This window comes from Equus przewalskii, chromosome 15, assembly GCF_037783145.1.
Source record: "Equus przewalskii isolate Varuska chromosome 15, EquPr2, whole genome shotgun sequence".
In the NCBI taxonomy this organism is placed as follows: domain Eukaryota; kingdom Metazoa; phylum Chordata; class Mammalia; order Perissodactyla; family Equidae; genus Equus; species Equus przewalskii.
In genome coordinates, this window is record NC_091845.1 from 12,707,189 (window position 1) to 12,722,242 (window position 15,054).

General features: G+C 39.8%; 1 protein-coding gene and 1 long non-coding RNA gene across 15 annotated transcripts in view; one reads left to right on the forward strand and one right to left on the reverse strand.

Annotated features, from left to right (window-relative positions):
* Positions 1-15,054, forward strand: part of LOC139076113 (uncharacterized) — a 44,260-nt gene that overhangs the window by 28,661 nt on the left and 545 nt on the right. Inside the window, exon 2 of one of the 2 annotated variants that reach the window (XR_011527387.1) lies at positions 11,690-11,758. This is a non-coding gene — a long non-coding RNA (uncharacterized lncRNA). Of the gene's footprint in view, positions 1-11,689; positions 12,386-15,054 lie in introns of those variants that run through there. The other variant, XR_011527386.1, reaches the window with a different exon arrangement.
* The window catches only part of ITPR1 (inositol 1,4,5-trisphosphate receptor type 1), a 319,039-nt gene continuing 304,275 nt past the window's right edge, over positions 291-15,054 (reverse strand). For all 13 annotated transcript variants that reach the window (XM_070576706.1, XM_070576704.1, XM_070576711.1 and 10 more), the window contains 2 exons: positions 9,515-9,676; positions 291-1,656 (listed from right to left, as the gene is read on the reverse strand). In XM_070576706.1, the coding sequence (XP_070432807.1) occupies positions 1,570-1,656; positions 9,515-9,676 (249 nt within the window). In that variant the 3' untranslated portion in view covers positions 291-1,569. The remainder of the gene's footprint in view (positions 1,657-9,514; positions 9,677-15,054) is intronic.

Sequence of the window (15,054 nt, forward strand, 5' to 3'; positions counted from 1 at the left end):
AAGCACAGGAGGCGGGCGCATTTGCAGAGCAAGCACTCCCGACTACCATGGTGCGCCCCCGTGCCCAGCACAGTGTGCGGCCAGTCACTCATCCAGGAGAATGAATCAACACTGTATAAACACTCCCAGTATTTGCTCAGTCTCCTCAGAGTTATCATTAATCAGGTGAGCATTTTCTGATTTAATCTGGTAAACAAACCAGTTGTACTTTAAATTGGTCCTAAAGAATATATATAATTGGAATAGTTGTTAAGACACGAAGAAATGCCAAAACAGAAGCCACCAGTTGGTCACTGTATATTATTCTGCATCATTTATTAAATATTTATTTTTATATATGCATTTACAAACTTTAAGTACTCATTTCAGAACTCTGCTTTCAATACATTTTTAAACTTTTTTGTAGAGAGATTCTCTTGTAAAATGAGATCCATGTACAAAACTAGGCAACAGATATAAAAGTTTCCTTTCATACTTTTCATCCATCAAGAAAAGAAATCATGTGACAAAGAAATAAAACCAAAACGTGGCTCTTTCACAAGAATAACATGTCAGTGTTCAACTATGAGTTCTAACGGGATAGATCATATTTCATCTTTATATGGATGTATATAGTTTAATACTTCTTAGCTACTGTAGCATGTTGGTTCAGATGAAGAAAAAATCAACTCTACTGTTCAGACTAGATAATCTAGAGACCATCAATTATTCATTTCTTCATAATGTGACACCAACATTCACCTAGGAGATGACATTGTTGGCCAGCAGTATGCGTTTATCCCAAACGTTGCATAAAAAGTTCCCTTTAAAAAATTCATTAACTTCACAAGCTAAAGTCTGAGCCTCTAATTTAGCTCTCTTATTTAAAGAAATAGTTTAAATGATCAATTCAGAAGCTTAAAAGTATCTTTGAAACTAAAGTTGCTTTTCTTAAAATGAATGCTGACTTGACAGTTCATAGACTTGGAGCACTGTTGCTTTAAGACAGAGGCACTAATGCCACTAGCAACGAGAAACAGTATCACCACAGGGTAATTATAGGGTACAAAATGCCCAGGGGCCTGAAACTCACTATTAATATGATTTTGGCAGCAGCATCATTTGATATTTAACCATTTATTACATAGTATTAACACACCAGCTTCAAAGATGTGCACTCCCTTAGGATACTCAGGAGTTACAAATTTATTGTGATTGCATAATTCGTATTGCACAGTTTTGTAAAAAACATAAATACTGGCTATTCTAGTTTTAAATACAAAATACATGTCATATACTTTTAAACTATAATCTGGTTCAAGTGCAAATCAGGTGCTTTCTTTAGTCCTTCCAAAAAAGGCATTTTTAATATTTTTTGGCACAACTGAAATTTCATCATGCCAACAATTCTAATTACAATACATATATCCAAACCTTGAGAGTAGCAATCATATACATACAGTATAAAACTGAGTATTTACAAATGTACTAAGCATAAATGTAACCTTTGTGGGTGAATCAGAACTAATTAGCCATACCCACACTAATAATAATTAAAAAAGGTAAATACGTTCTCTTTATTTCATTTGCTTATGCTGGTTGCTGTGGGTTGACATTCATGTGAGGAGGATGTCCTAGAAGACCAATTCTTTGTTTCTGCTTCCTTTGTTCTGTCATCTGGAAAGTTAAAAAGTTTCATCATTAGACCCAGACATTTCCTGTACGTCAAATCATATACTGAACCATAGATTTACCTCTGTGGTTATGGTTTATACTGAAACCCACTTTCTACAAATAGTATACCATCACTGTATCAAACACACAGAACTTCAAAAAGGACATCTTCTTAGGCAGACTGGGGAATTCTGTGACCTAGTCATGCAATGTGACATTCAGAAGTATTGCTTCCTACTTATTTCATAAAGAAAGAAAAAACAGTAAAGGCACAGGATTCTGGATTGTCTCCCACATCCATTTCCAAATGATTTAAAGACTCATTGGAAAATAGTGGCTTTGTATGATAGTAACAACACATCAAACTTGAGAAAAGCAGTGTGTTTAGAATCCCAGGTTTGAGAGGGATTAAGTCCATGGTCTTCAGGGGGTCCTGTCCCTCTCTCCAATGACTCTTGAATAGTTTAGGTTTGAGAGGAAAGAGTTATGGAGCACATCTAGAAAGATGGGAAATGTCCTCACATCTCCCTGAGAGCCAGAGTGACTAAATACCATCAGTACGGCTCCGGCGCTTGGTGGTGACTGCTCCTTGCCACCCGCAGACACTGATTGCTTAAGGTCAGGAAAGACCATTCCTAAGACTGGCCAAAGAAAAAGTGCTTTCAAACCCAAAACAAAAGGTTAGTACTATTCGTTTGGCTGCTGAACTGAATCAGTTCTCATATTGACGGGTATCTCGCTCTGTTCTGGGCATCTTCCTCCTCTGCATTACCAATTAACCCAGTCAGTCCTAGCTCTGGATTTGCTGCTGGGCATTTAACTCAACTAACATAAACGGGCTATATGAAATACATTTTAGATAAAATTGTCGTCTGCAAGTGCCTTAAGGTCTGGCTTCTAGATTTTTGGCTTCCTAAAATCAGAGAGAAATCAGCTTATAGTAGTAAAAAGAATGTGGGCTTTGGAATCAGACAGACCTATTTCCTTATGGTTTCATGTTATTTAACTTCTCAAAGTGTGTTTCTCCATTCATATAATTAGGATGATAATTCCTATCTCACGGGTGGAGAATTGCGAGGATGTATGTAAATTCTTAGTACAGTGTCTGTCACATAGTAGATGCTTAAATCTCAGCTTTCACTTGGACTAATTTTTGGTATAAAATATCCTGAGAAAACATAAAGTAGGAATAACTTACCTAGGTTCAGTTTTAAAGTGGTTATTTTTTCTTATTCAAAACATAGCCGTTTTCCTTTCAAATCAAGACACTGTTTTTAGGCCTTTGTGAAATGCCTTCTGTTATAATTTAGAAGAGAAGTTCACATGGAGTGAACATTTCCAAAAGCTAGCTTTTAATAAAGCTTTTTATAAAGAATTGAATTAGGATATTCCAGCTAGCCTGTAAAGTTTCGTAGATGAGTGACAAATCTTTAAAGGGAGTGTTACACACTACACTATATTTCACAGATTCAGCTGAGGAAGGAGAACCTAATGTGACACTTGGCATAAATTCACAATTAGATTACAATGTAAGGAGCAGTTCCTTCCTTTTACTGCCCGATATTTCAGATACTTTGCTCAGAATTTTTCCCTCAACTATTTCCTTGGCAGATAACATTGAGAGGGAATCCAGTAAAACGTAACTAAATTTAATAATCTCAAGCAATCTAATGGATTTAGGAATCCTGGTGGGCTCAACTCCTATTGAAAGATACTTTATTCAATGCTTCCATTTAAAGCTGCTGAGATCTTTCAACTGTCAAAGTTGTCCTTTAAAGCTTTTTCTGTAATTTTTCTATAAATAATTATATTTGAGATAACCTTTTATGTAGGCATATCTTCATGCCTATTTGTTAAATCAGCTTTTCTTGACTTTACAATCTGTCAGTTATTCAGTTATTCTCTCAACTTAAAAGCCTCTAAAACTGTATTCCCTGCAGCCAATGAGTCTTCAACTGAGGGCACGCCTGCCTTCCCACTTCCACAGCCGTCACCTGCTACCTCACTGGTGGCCCTATTCTAACTTTCTAGGTTTGTCTTCCTAAGATAATGATCACATCACCCTCCCTCCCTCATAAACCGTAAAGCTCCCTACTGATGTTGGTCAGTGGCCAAATTCTTTGCTCAGGCAGTCATATTCCTGGCAATTTCAAGTACCTAGTACATACCTCTCTAATTTTGTTTTCTATTTCTCTAGAACAATGGTTCTTAAGCTTTGGCATGCACAGAATCACCCAGAAGGTTTGTTAAATCACATTGAAGGGCCTACCCACAAACAGAGTTTCCGAGTCAGTAGGCCTAGGGTGGGGCCCATGAATGTACATTTCTAACAAGTTCCCACGTGATGTTGCTGTTGCTGGTCTGGGACCACACTGCTGCTCTAGAAGAGCTTTTCATTGAATATCTCTGAAACAGGCCAAGATCACTGTGGGTATATACGATATACTTGAATACTTTTTTTTAAGAAACATATTTTGGGTCCATAGATCATTTTTCTCAAGTGACATAAGATCTCCGCAGTTGAGCACGCAAATTTGATGTCATTTAAGTGACTAATAAATGAACAGGAACAACTGCTGAAATACTTGGCCCTTTTGGCAGTGGTCATCATCCAGTTACAATTCTAAGGGAAAAAACCAAAACCCCCAAGGACTAAATCTGGCCTGTAAGAAACCAAGGTCAACAGTGCAGGCCAGCTAGGTTTCCTCTGGCTCATTAGTGCATATTCTCTCACGTGATTTCTGGCTTTATGAGCTCAGTTCTACCTACCTACCTATCTACATACATTCTCACACACACAAACACTATATATATATCTATATCCATAGATCTTATTTAAGGCATCAATATTATCTGTTATTGTTACTTATATCAAAACAAATAGAAATAATGACCAGACTCTATACTTAGCATATTCTCACATAGTATTCTCTCTGGAAATGTGAAACAAAATTGACTGGATGAAAATATCCATCAGATTCAGATCTAAGGTAAGTAACTATATTCAAAATTCTAATACTGAAAAATCTATTTTGAACAGTGTGAAATGTCCCATTTGTAGCAGACACATTTAAAATCCTCAGAATTCCCATTTAGCTGAGACTGAACATTTGAAGCAATGCCCTTCTTCATACCTATATAAATACAAAGCCTAGCTTGAATTTCAGCATTCCTTCTTTTGACTCAGTCTATATAAGAAGCAAGGAATACTGTGGCTTTACAAGTCAGAGGCAGCCAAACGTCTGAAAAATCTTTCCTGAAAACACTAAGTGTAGAGTGTAGATGAGCATATTTTAATCTACCAGTATTGACCTCTAAACCATGGCAGGCTGGGACAGGACAGAAGGTCCATTAACAGCTCACGAAGGCTACAATCGGGTTTATAACAGATCTTAACAGTCTGAAAAACTGCTTTCATGTCCCAATATCGTCTTGGTTACTCAGATTCTAAACAGCCAGGAAACTCTAGTGATCAGAATTAATTTTTGAAGTCCTATAAAATCAGTCATGCTCACAACAATGAGCCTAAAACACTGAGAAATAAAACCAAAGCATCTCTGGAATACAATTATATTGACTTAATATAAATGTACACATATTGTTCACATTCTTAGAGTTGATCCCTAATATTCTGTTCCTCTCTGTTTCACCCGGCAAACTCTTAAGCTTTTAAAGCAAGCTCTTCATTACCACCTCTGAGAGGGTTTCTGTGGCAATCACTCTAATCCTCTTCCTAAGATCAGGTTGAATGAATGGCCCCCTTTTTCTTCACTTCCAGAGCAATCTGTTCATACTTCTGTTACATACTTACCATGTTGAATTATAATTTATTTGCTTACTTATTTGTCTCCCACTCTATACTTTTAGTTCTTTGACGAAAGAGAATATTTATTCATCTTTGTAACCCTAGTAGCTAGGGCTGCCCCTGGTCAATAGCTATTTCATAAATGGTGGTTCAAAGAACGAGCTGAATTAACTGGAATACAGTGCCATTCCTTGAGCATGCCGTGCGTTTTCATGCCTTTGCTCATGCTGATTCCTTTCCTGGGATGCCCCCTACTGCATTTCTCTTCCAACTTGGAAGTCACCTGCTCGTGAGAACGTAGAAGCTAAACTCCTTTACACACCACACCTCACACAGGACTAAGTGCCTCCTCCTCTGTGCTCCACGATGCTTAATTCATGCCTCCGGTCCTAGAATTTTTCATTCTGTATCATGTTGTTTGAGGGCTACTTCTTTCTTGCTAGATGATGGGCTTCAGAAGTTACCTTAGTCCTCTTTTGTGGTTCCAGCACAGAGTAAGGAACACAGATATTCAGTAAGTTTTGTTTAATATTCCATTTTCCACCTCTAGGAAATTATTCTAACTTTTTGTTATTCCTTCCTTCCTTTCGCAGCTAACGTTAAGGAGATAACCCTCTTGCGTGAAAAATGCCAAACGCTGTAACATGCTAATATGATCTGAGTTTTCAAGCATTTCTTGTATTCCTAACAACAACAAATAAAGGTCACTGTCCTATAGGAAGCCAGTCACATTTTCAAGAAAGTGAAACTTTCTCTCAATATTTGCTCTTTTGCATTATGAAGAAAACATGCAAAAAAATTTTAAGTTCTTACATTAGTTCTCCTCCTTGGAATAAGAACGTAAGAGAATCAAATTTAGTATTCAGAATCTCTTGGGAGGGGAAACTTCAAGATGAGATACATCATTAAGTAACATGCAGAAAAGCAATTTTAATCAACTGTTCTTGGCAATAATAGAAAAAGTAACACCACTAATCAGATTTTTACTAATACCCTTGATAAGAACGTTTTCTCCTAAAATTGGTATTTTAAGAAAACAACCACCAAAGAGGTCAATAACAAAGATTACAACCAAGGACATTCACATTTAAACTATCATTGCTCCATTATTCTGGTTTTTGGACCAGAAGATCTGCAAAAATATCTAAGTGATGAAGCAATTTTTTTATTTTCCAGCTTTTACCACTGAATGGTATTCTTTCATAGCTGTTTTAAAAAAATATCACAGAATTTCTTGCTCATTAATCATTTATGGGGTTTTTATTTTTAATTCAAGAAATTTTTCCCTTTGGAGGGTAGGAATTTTCACAATTACCATTCAAGAACCAGCAGCTCTTTAATATATCTGCATGATTTTTTATGCATAACAATTTAAGAAATCTTTATGATTGTTATACACCAAATTTAATAAAATTCAAATAATTTCAACAAGGTGATTCTCAAACAAATGCATTAACAGTTTATTAGAATTTACATAATCAAAAGAAAATGTTGACTAATTCTTTTTGAAAGAAGCAAATTTTCCCCAATAAAAGCAGCTATGCTGAATTTTTCCTGTAATTCTGGGCACCTTAAAACCTAAGCAGATCAGTCCTGGAAAAGGCACTAAAGAATATGTTACTGGCTTTCTCATACTTGTTTTTAGCCTATAATATCTTCTAAGAAAAAATGGTTCAATTTCAAATTCATCCACAGGGGAAAGGTTTTCTGAAGAGTGGTTCCAACTGCCAACTTTAACACAAAAAATATAAAAAGGGCTGAAACCAAGCAGTTTAAACCATACTGGTTTTAATGTCATTTAATGACCCTTAGTCCATATCTAATCAAGTAGTACATATTTTGTTTAAGCCAAAATTTTGGCTTAATAGAAACAATTCTACCTTGGATTTTAAAAATGCCAGGTGTCTACTACACTCGGTTGTGTGAAATGGCAATGAAAGTGTCCTCCAGGCTGTTTAAGTGTGTGATGTGACTTCTGAAACTTTAAGCCTCTTTTTTTAAAAAAAGAATAAGGATTTAAATAGTCAACCATGAAAGTCAAACAGGTGAAAACAAAACAAGTGAAAACAAAAACACATACAACACAAAAGAATCCAACCCAGACCACAGGGTCAGGACTTCCAGCCCTGGCGTTGTCACGTTGAGTTGGATAAATGTCCCAAGAGCCTCCTGTGTACCTTCACATCATCCCTAATAAAATGAGGGAATTAGGGGAGCTGACATCTGCGGCCTCAGGTACCATCTACACTTGTGATTTTTTCTGCTAATTCCTCAGCTCAACTCGCTCCTTGGACCACATTCACTGATTTGCAAAGTGTGCACCGCAGCAGCTTCAGTTAACCCTCAGCGAGCAATTCAAAAGAAGAGATTCTTAGCATTGACAAGACGGGCCAAGCCTCCAGGGAAGGGCTCCCATGGTATTACCCCCACAGAATTCCCAATAACAGTTTCTTTCAGACATATTTAAAAATGGTACCATTTTATGGATAGCTGAACAGTTCCTTTTATTTGAGTCTGTATTAGATCCATTTCTTTAAGATTTTTTGGCATCTAATTTAAAACACTTAATTTAACTGAGATTCTTGTAGCCACAGCTCGCTCAAAAGTGAGAAGGTAACTAAAGCATTGCTAAATGCTTCAAGAAGTTCCCCTCACTCTTCAGGGGGGTAACAAAAGCAGCTGTAGCAGACAGTGTACTCATGAATCCTCAAATGTTTCACAGCGGGGGTAAAAAGTTAATAAAGTAAGAAGCAAAGTAATCTAGTCGGGTCTTCATTAGTTTTACTTATTTAGGTTATTACTCATTTTAGGTGGCTACCAAGCTCAGCACTGTAGACGGTCTTCATAAATAAGGCCTTCTGTTCTCATTAGTCTTTTTTATTTGCATCTTAATACATGTGAAAGAAAAGAACTTAAGGCCAAATGGTATCTTGGGGCACAATTCGGAGTAATTTAGTTGGAAAAGAAATATAATTCAAAGTAAGATTGTTAAAAGGGCTGTGTAAACCATCTCCAAGAAGAGCTCATTCTAGACGAGGTCTTCACTAGTTATTACGTACCTGAGCATAATAAATCACCTGTGGGTATACTTTGCAACTTACCTCCGGGGCAGCCTTGCCTGATACCTACTGCTGTGCAAAATTGATAATCTTGACTGTGGAGTTGATTAAAAAGCTTTCAGAAACCCGTACAGAATGCTGAACGGTCGCCATGTCTGTACAGAATGATCCCAGTCAGCTATGGCAGAGCACCTTCTCACCATCAGGGCAAAGTCCCTGGACACAGCTGCCTCTGTCACTCGATAAGCCCCTGGTGACTGAGTGTTCATTTTAAGGGGGTCAAAAGAGTACATAGGGTTTGTACAAACCTGCCCCCCACTTACTTAAAGGGGCAAAGCGTCTGTCTTCTGGATGCGGAGCAGAATGAAGCAGTATTTCTGCACACTGTTAAGCTCTGTGGGAGCTGGGCTATGTCTACATGGTTCGCTGTTTTATCTCCAGCACCTGGCATAATGCCTGGACTATGGTAGCCACTCATAAGGATTTGGCCAATGAATGAACCAAAAGGAGCATTTCCACAACTGTGGTTTATTCCAGGATCCTGAATTTAAATATCTTAAGTGAGGAGTTGATAGATTTGAGGGCTAGGAAGCAAAACCAGCAACAGCATTTAATCTTCTGTCAAGGAATAAAGTAAAAGGTGTATGGCTTTACACGTTGTGTTTGTTGTAGGACAGCACTTCATTCAGGTAGTCTGCATTTTCCAATTTTATTGTTTTTTCCTATTAAAACCTTGTCCTTAACAGCACTGAAAGTAGTTTCATGGGCCTATGCTGGAAAACAGCAGTGAAGGGGGGTTGGAGGGGAAACTGGTGGACTAAATGAGTTTGTCCTCTGTTGTCCAGATCCCTTTTCTATGCATCCAGGTGATAGGAACTTCAACATCTTAACATGAGCACTACTGATTTTCTCCTCATCAAATCCGGTGTGTATGTATGATTGTGGTGGGGGGTGGGTGGGTGTGTGTGTGTAGGCAGAGGGGATTTCTTTTCTTTACCTGATCTTTTAATTCTGACAGCTGGCCGGAAAGATTCGTGACAAGCTTCATGGTGGACTCCAGCTTCTCCTGTAGGTTCCGCAGCTCATTCTGTTCTCCTTCAGAATCGCTGCTGACCAAAGACATGGCTCTCATCCTGGGGAACCAGTCAAGGTTTCTTTCCTAGAATCCACATTAAAAAACAGTGGAAGTCATTTCTAGGAATAGAGATAAGAAAGGCAATCTTACCATGTCATCTTTTCTTTGGGCCAAGTTTCCTTAGGCTATCTCACAGAACTAATGTGCTATATATATTTTTTTAACCACTCAGTAAATATCTTTCTAACTGAATACAATTAAACTCTCTTAATTCTTAGAAGAAGTCACTTTAAAATTAAATATAGGGGAAAAGTAGATTTCCAAACAAGATTCCTAATCTGCCGAAACGAATACTGCCACTGTGTCTCTGATTTTTGCAAATCACATGGCTAATAAGTTTTGGGTTTTAAAAATTGTGGAAAATATACATAACATTAAGTTTGTCATTTGAATCATCTTTAAGTGTATCATTCAGTGGCATTAAGTGTATTCACACTGTTGGGCAACCATCATCACCATCCACCTCAGGAACTTCTTTCCTCTTTCCCCACTGAAACTCCATCCCATTAAACAGTAACTCTCCCATCCCTGGCAACCACCTTCTATTTACTGTCTCTGAATTTGACTACTCTACATACCTCATACTGTGCTGTGTATTTTTAAAAGCATTATACTTGGAAAATCATTTCCAAACACTATGGAAGAGAAATGAATTTTAAGATCCGGAAGGTTCTGGCATTTACCAGATATGTATATGTGTGTATTTGCTTAGTAGGGATTGTTAAGATTGAAAATGGGAATGGGCTCCTTGTTCACTTTTCCTGTTTGTGAGCTTATGGAAACCACTCCTCTACTTTTGTTTCTTTTTCCTTCCAGCCTGAAATGGTTGATGGGTGCTGTCAATTGGTATATGAAAGGCCCACTCAATCTCCTCAGCCTGTCCATCTCCATCCTTTTCTTTTGATGTCTATAGCTTATACCTGTAAACAGTGTTCCTCACTTCTAGTTAACAGAACGTGACAAGACTCCTCCTCCCACCTCGCTTCCTTCTGCCCACATATGCCTTTCTTCTGAAAAGTATGCCTCATAGGTAAGTTCTGTATAGAGAGGCAGGAATGAACAGTAAGAAAGCTCAATCAGCATGAGATAAGGGGAAGAAAACTGACTCATTACTCATTCTACATCTTTCTGGTATCACTTCTCACCTGGACCATTTTGATCTCATCAGGATAAAATCTAATAGATATTCTAACACAAATCATGCCTATCCCCCATCAATACACACACACGCACAGAATTTCGTTATTGTTGCTTTGTGTACACCAGGGGTCAGCAGAATTTTTCTGTATAGTAAATATTTTCTGATAATAAATATCTTCAGCTTTGCAGACCATATAGTCTCTGTCAAAACGACTCTGCCACTGTAGCCCCCAAAGAACCACAGAAAATACATAAATGAATGGGTGTAGCTGTGTTTCAATAAAACTTTATTTACAAATTCTGGTAGCAGGCCAGCATTACTTACTTTGATTTTACTTAAAATAAAACACAAAATTCCACAAGAAATGTCTAAATATTAAAAAGCAAGTGAGACAAACTGTGTCTTGGCTCCAGATATCCACAGTGACTACTACAAATCTAGCAATATAGAAGCCAAACAAGAACCAGTTGAAAAATATTACAAAGAAGGCATCCTGCACCACACTGGCAATATGGCATCACATCTACTTTAGAGCGTTTGCTTCAGACATCCGGGGAGTCTAGTAGGTAGAAACTCACTAGCCACTTGATAAATATTAGTGGGAGGGAGGGATGAGGATCAGCTCTGTTTCCCTCATGGGCCCTGCTAACGAATGCTTAAATGGTAAACCCCAGCTGCTTGAAACGGCAGTCTCTACCTTCCTAAACCAAAGACACTGTGACAAACCCTTCATTCACATGTGACCTAATGGTAGCCTACATTCCTTTTCTTCAATTTCCCACCACAGAATAATGGGCAAAAGACCATTTGATAAAATATCCCAGTTCAAAGATGACCAGCCTAAAAATCTGAAGTGTTGCCATGTCCGTAAGTGGTTTTCTGTTGTGTGTCTACAGCGAAGGAGAGGGAGAGAGCAGACATGTGAGAACAAGGAAGCATGCTATCAACACTGGACGGCAGCTGAGGTAACGTATCACTGATTATATCCACTGCTCCTGTGTCAGTCCTTCAAACTCTGTCACCTTCCTGCTGAGGAAATAGCATAGGTTCAAGGTCCGTGCAACTCTAAGGGAGGAATGAACCTAATTGTTCAGAAGACGACACACGTAGGGGACCGGTGGTTGGCGATTGCTCACTTTCACTCGGGCAAACCGGCTCCCGTGAAGGGAGGAGAGACGGTGTGGGCTGGGCTCTGAAGCCATGAACCCAAAGCACGACGGCAGGGAGATCACACGGCACAAGGCTGGCACAGCAATTAGAGGCCCCAGGTATCCTCGAAGACTGTGACAAATTTCTGAAGACTGACCCAGGGGAGAAGAACAAGCCAAAGAAGAAAGATCCAAAGTCCCAGTTAAACTGTGAGACTCTGAGGAGCATAGGGACACACCATCAATCGGGTATGACAGACTGTCATGCCTGGAGGGGCTGAGAGACCACTAATCCCACTGTGCTATCTATAATGCAGACCACTGAGCCCAGAAGGGAAAGTCATTTGTCCTTAGGGGGAGGGAGGGGGGACAAATTCCTATCTTTCAAGGGGGATCTGGAGAATGATCTGGTCTTTATAAATTGTAAACTGCTATTACTGAGTATAATTTTGGGGGAAATATTTGATAGTTCTTTGGATTCAAATCAAAAGTGTAAACACTGTTAGATCTCTTGGAAAAAAATATTTTTGAAAACATAACAGAGCCAACAAATTCTTAAAGAGCACTTACCTTATGTGCTTGGTGCTGAGGATACAGCAGAGAGCCACACACATGTGGTCCCTGCCTCCTGGACCTCTTTAAAGTGGAGATGGCTGTGATACCTAAGTATGAAATATGGTTCCTGCCATCAAAACACTTGGAATTTAGTTAAGGAGAGGGAACATTTAGATTAAAAGAAGAAGAAAGAATGGACTAAAGCAGGCCATGCTGTGTAAATTGACCAGTAGAGAGCGGGGTCAAAGTCAGAACTGACGACCAGTGATGAGTGGCTGGAATCCTCTTTGTGAAAGGCATGGGCCTGAAGGCAGATTAGTGCTTGGCCAAACTAGGGGCAAGCACGAGGGCATTCTCCAGAGGGGCCTGGCATGGTGAGGAATCCAGTTTGGCTGGAGTTGGGGCTGAGGGCAGATGGGTAGGGGAGCTCAGACTGTCGAACAGCAGAGTGAGCTGTGGGACGGACTAGCGTGGGAGAGAGACAGGAGTAAAGTGGGCACAGAATGAAGAGAGCCTGGACAACGGGGCTGCAGAGGGAAAGGGAAGGAAGGAAGTGATGTGGCGTCCCCGCGAAGGCCCAGCCTGCCTGCCTGAGGTGCTGGCAGAGAGAGGACATGTGGGTGCTGCTTTAGCGAGGAGCTAGAACTCACCTGTAAGCTAACTTATTACTGACATGCAAATGAATGCTAAACTGCCTAAAATGGCTAGAGAATTCATCCAAAATCTGGCTCTCAAATCTTTCATATGTTCACTTGCTTAGCAAACCCTCCATAAAAATAGAAAACACAGATTTCCAAACAGAGTCCACGTTAATGAGGTCTTCAAAAGAATACAGAGTTGATGCAAGAGTCTGCACATAGCTTCAAGTTTAAGGAACAGCTTCTCTTCCTTATTCTAATAACAAGTGACCAAATGACTACAGATTAACATGTGAATCTTCCCGTGGCAGATTCCTACCTTCTCTCGTGGCATATGTGATTCCTGGCCTCCCAAGCATGGTTTCAGAGAGGTCTCTGAACAAATGCCAAATGCACGGATTCATCCAACAACCGTTTCCTGAACATTGACAATGTCTGTGCCCAGCACTGGGCTGAGTGCTGACGGTCAAGATGAGAAAGGCAAGGTCCCTGCCCCCAAGGTGCTTTAGCGGAAGGACTGCGGTCACGGGGATCTCTGGGTACTGTGCTTCGCTTTTGTGGAGCTCCACTCTAGCCCCAGCTCCAAGTTGTGAGCACCCAGTGAGTATGTGCTGGATGAATGAATGGAGTCCCCTGACGTTAAGACGGCTGCTATTGGCGTCTGCGCTCCTCACCCCAAAGGCTAAGGAGATGCGTTCAGATCCTGTATTTGTTTCTGATTTGTGCGTCTACCGATGGGATACCTGTAATCCTGAGGCATGAAGGCCTTGCCCATGGGGAACACAAAGTCAGAGGCAGAAAAAATGCGTCTTTTTAGAATGCCCATTTTAGTCAATGGTAAACGATTGAAAACATTTTTATATTAAACTCAAAATAACACCCTGGAGCAGAACATGAAATTGAGTCAAATTTTAAAGATAAAACCCAAGATTTTAGAGAAATGTCATACTTGTCAAGGCCACTTTGGGCATATGCCCCAATCCCAGGGATAAGCCTTCACTCTCCATTTCATGAGAGTTGTTCAGTACAAAGGTGGGAAAAGGATGTCGTGGTGTCGATATTTACCAGTTACCACCACACAGGTTCTCCTCATTGCTTTCCTCCAGGCTTAATATCTAACAAGGAAATCTGAGCTGGGGGGACCCCACAAAAATCCTAAGCCATATGAAACAAGCTCAGCTGCAGAGAATATGAGTACTCTGCATGGCACGTGTTGCTGTCTTTTCTGCACTGAGGTGGGGAGATCCCCAAATTTGAGATCCTAGGTGTTGCCAGTATTTTAATTAAATAATCATCCCGGGCCGTTAAGTCAAATCTCAAATTACCAAAGAGGACCTAGTAGTTAAATTTAATCAGCAATTCCAGCCAAACTGTTCTCTCAGTTTCCACTGGGTTTTGCACCCTGCGCAGTAGGATAAGCTCCGATGTAGTATAAGGTTCCTCACCAACAGGATCCCTCTCTGCACAGAGAATCTAAATCTTTAAATGAAAATGTTTAGACTATACCAATTACGAGTATAGGAGCAGAGAGAGAACACCTGAATCCAATTACTTTTTATTTAGCTCAGCCTTTCATACAAAATGCTGAGCTTGCTGGAGTACTAAATAACTCCAGTGAGGCCTGTCGCCCATGGCTCTCCAGCCAGTCAGAATCTGAAGGCCTGTAAATGTTTGCAGAATCCTGCCTCTCTGCCTGTTCAAGATCAAAAACACGTCTCAGTGTCTTGGCTTCTATTGCATTTTTGAGAAAGTCATCTTCAACTAAAACATTCTGTTTATACATGAATTCATCTTGGGGTGTGTATGTGTGTGTGTGCTCCCGGTTGGGAGGAGGCTTGTGGGTTCATTGAGCGTCTGCCGGCTGCATCTGTCACTCTGGGGCTGAGACGCCCCTCTGTGCTTCCTTCGCTCTCCTTGCTG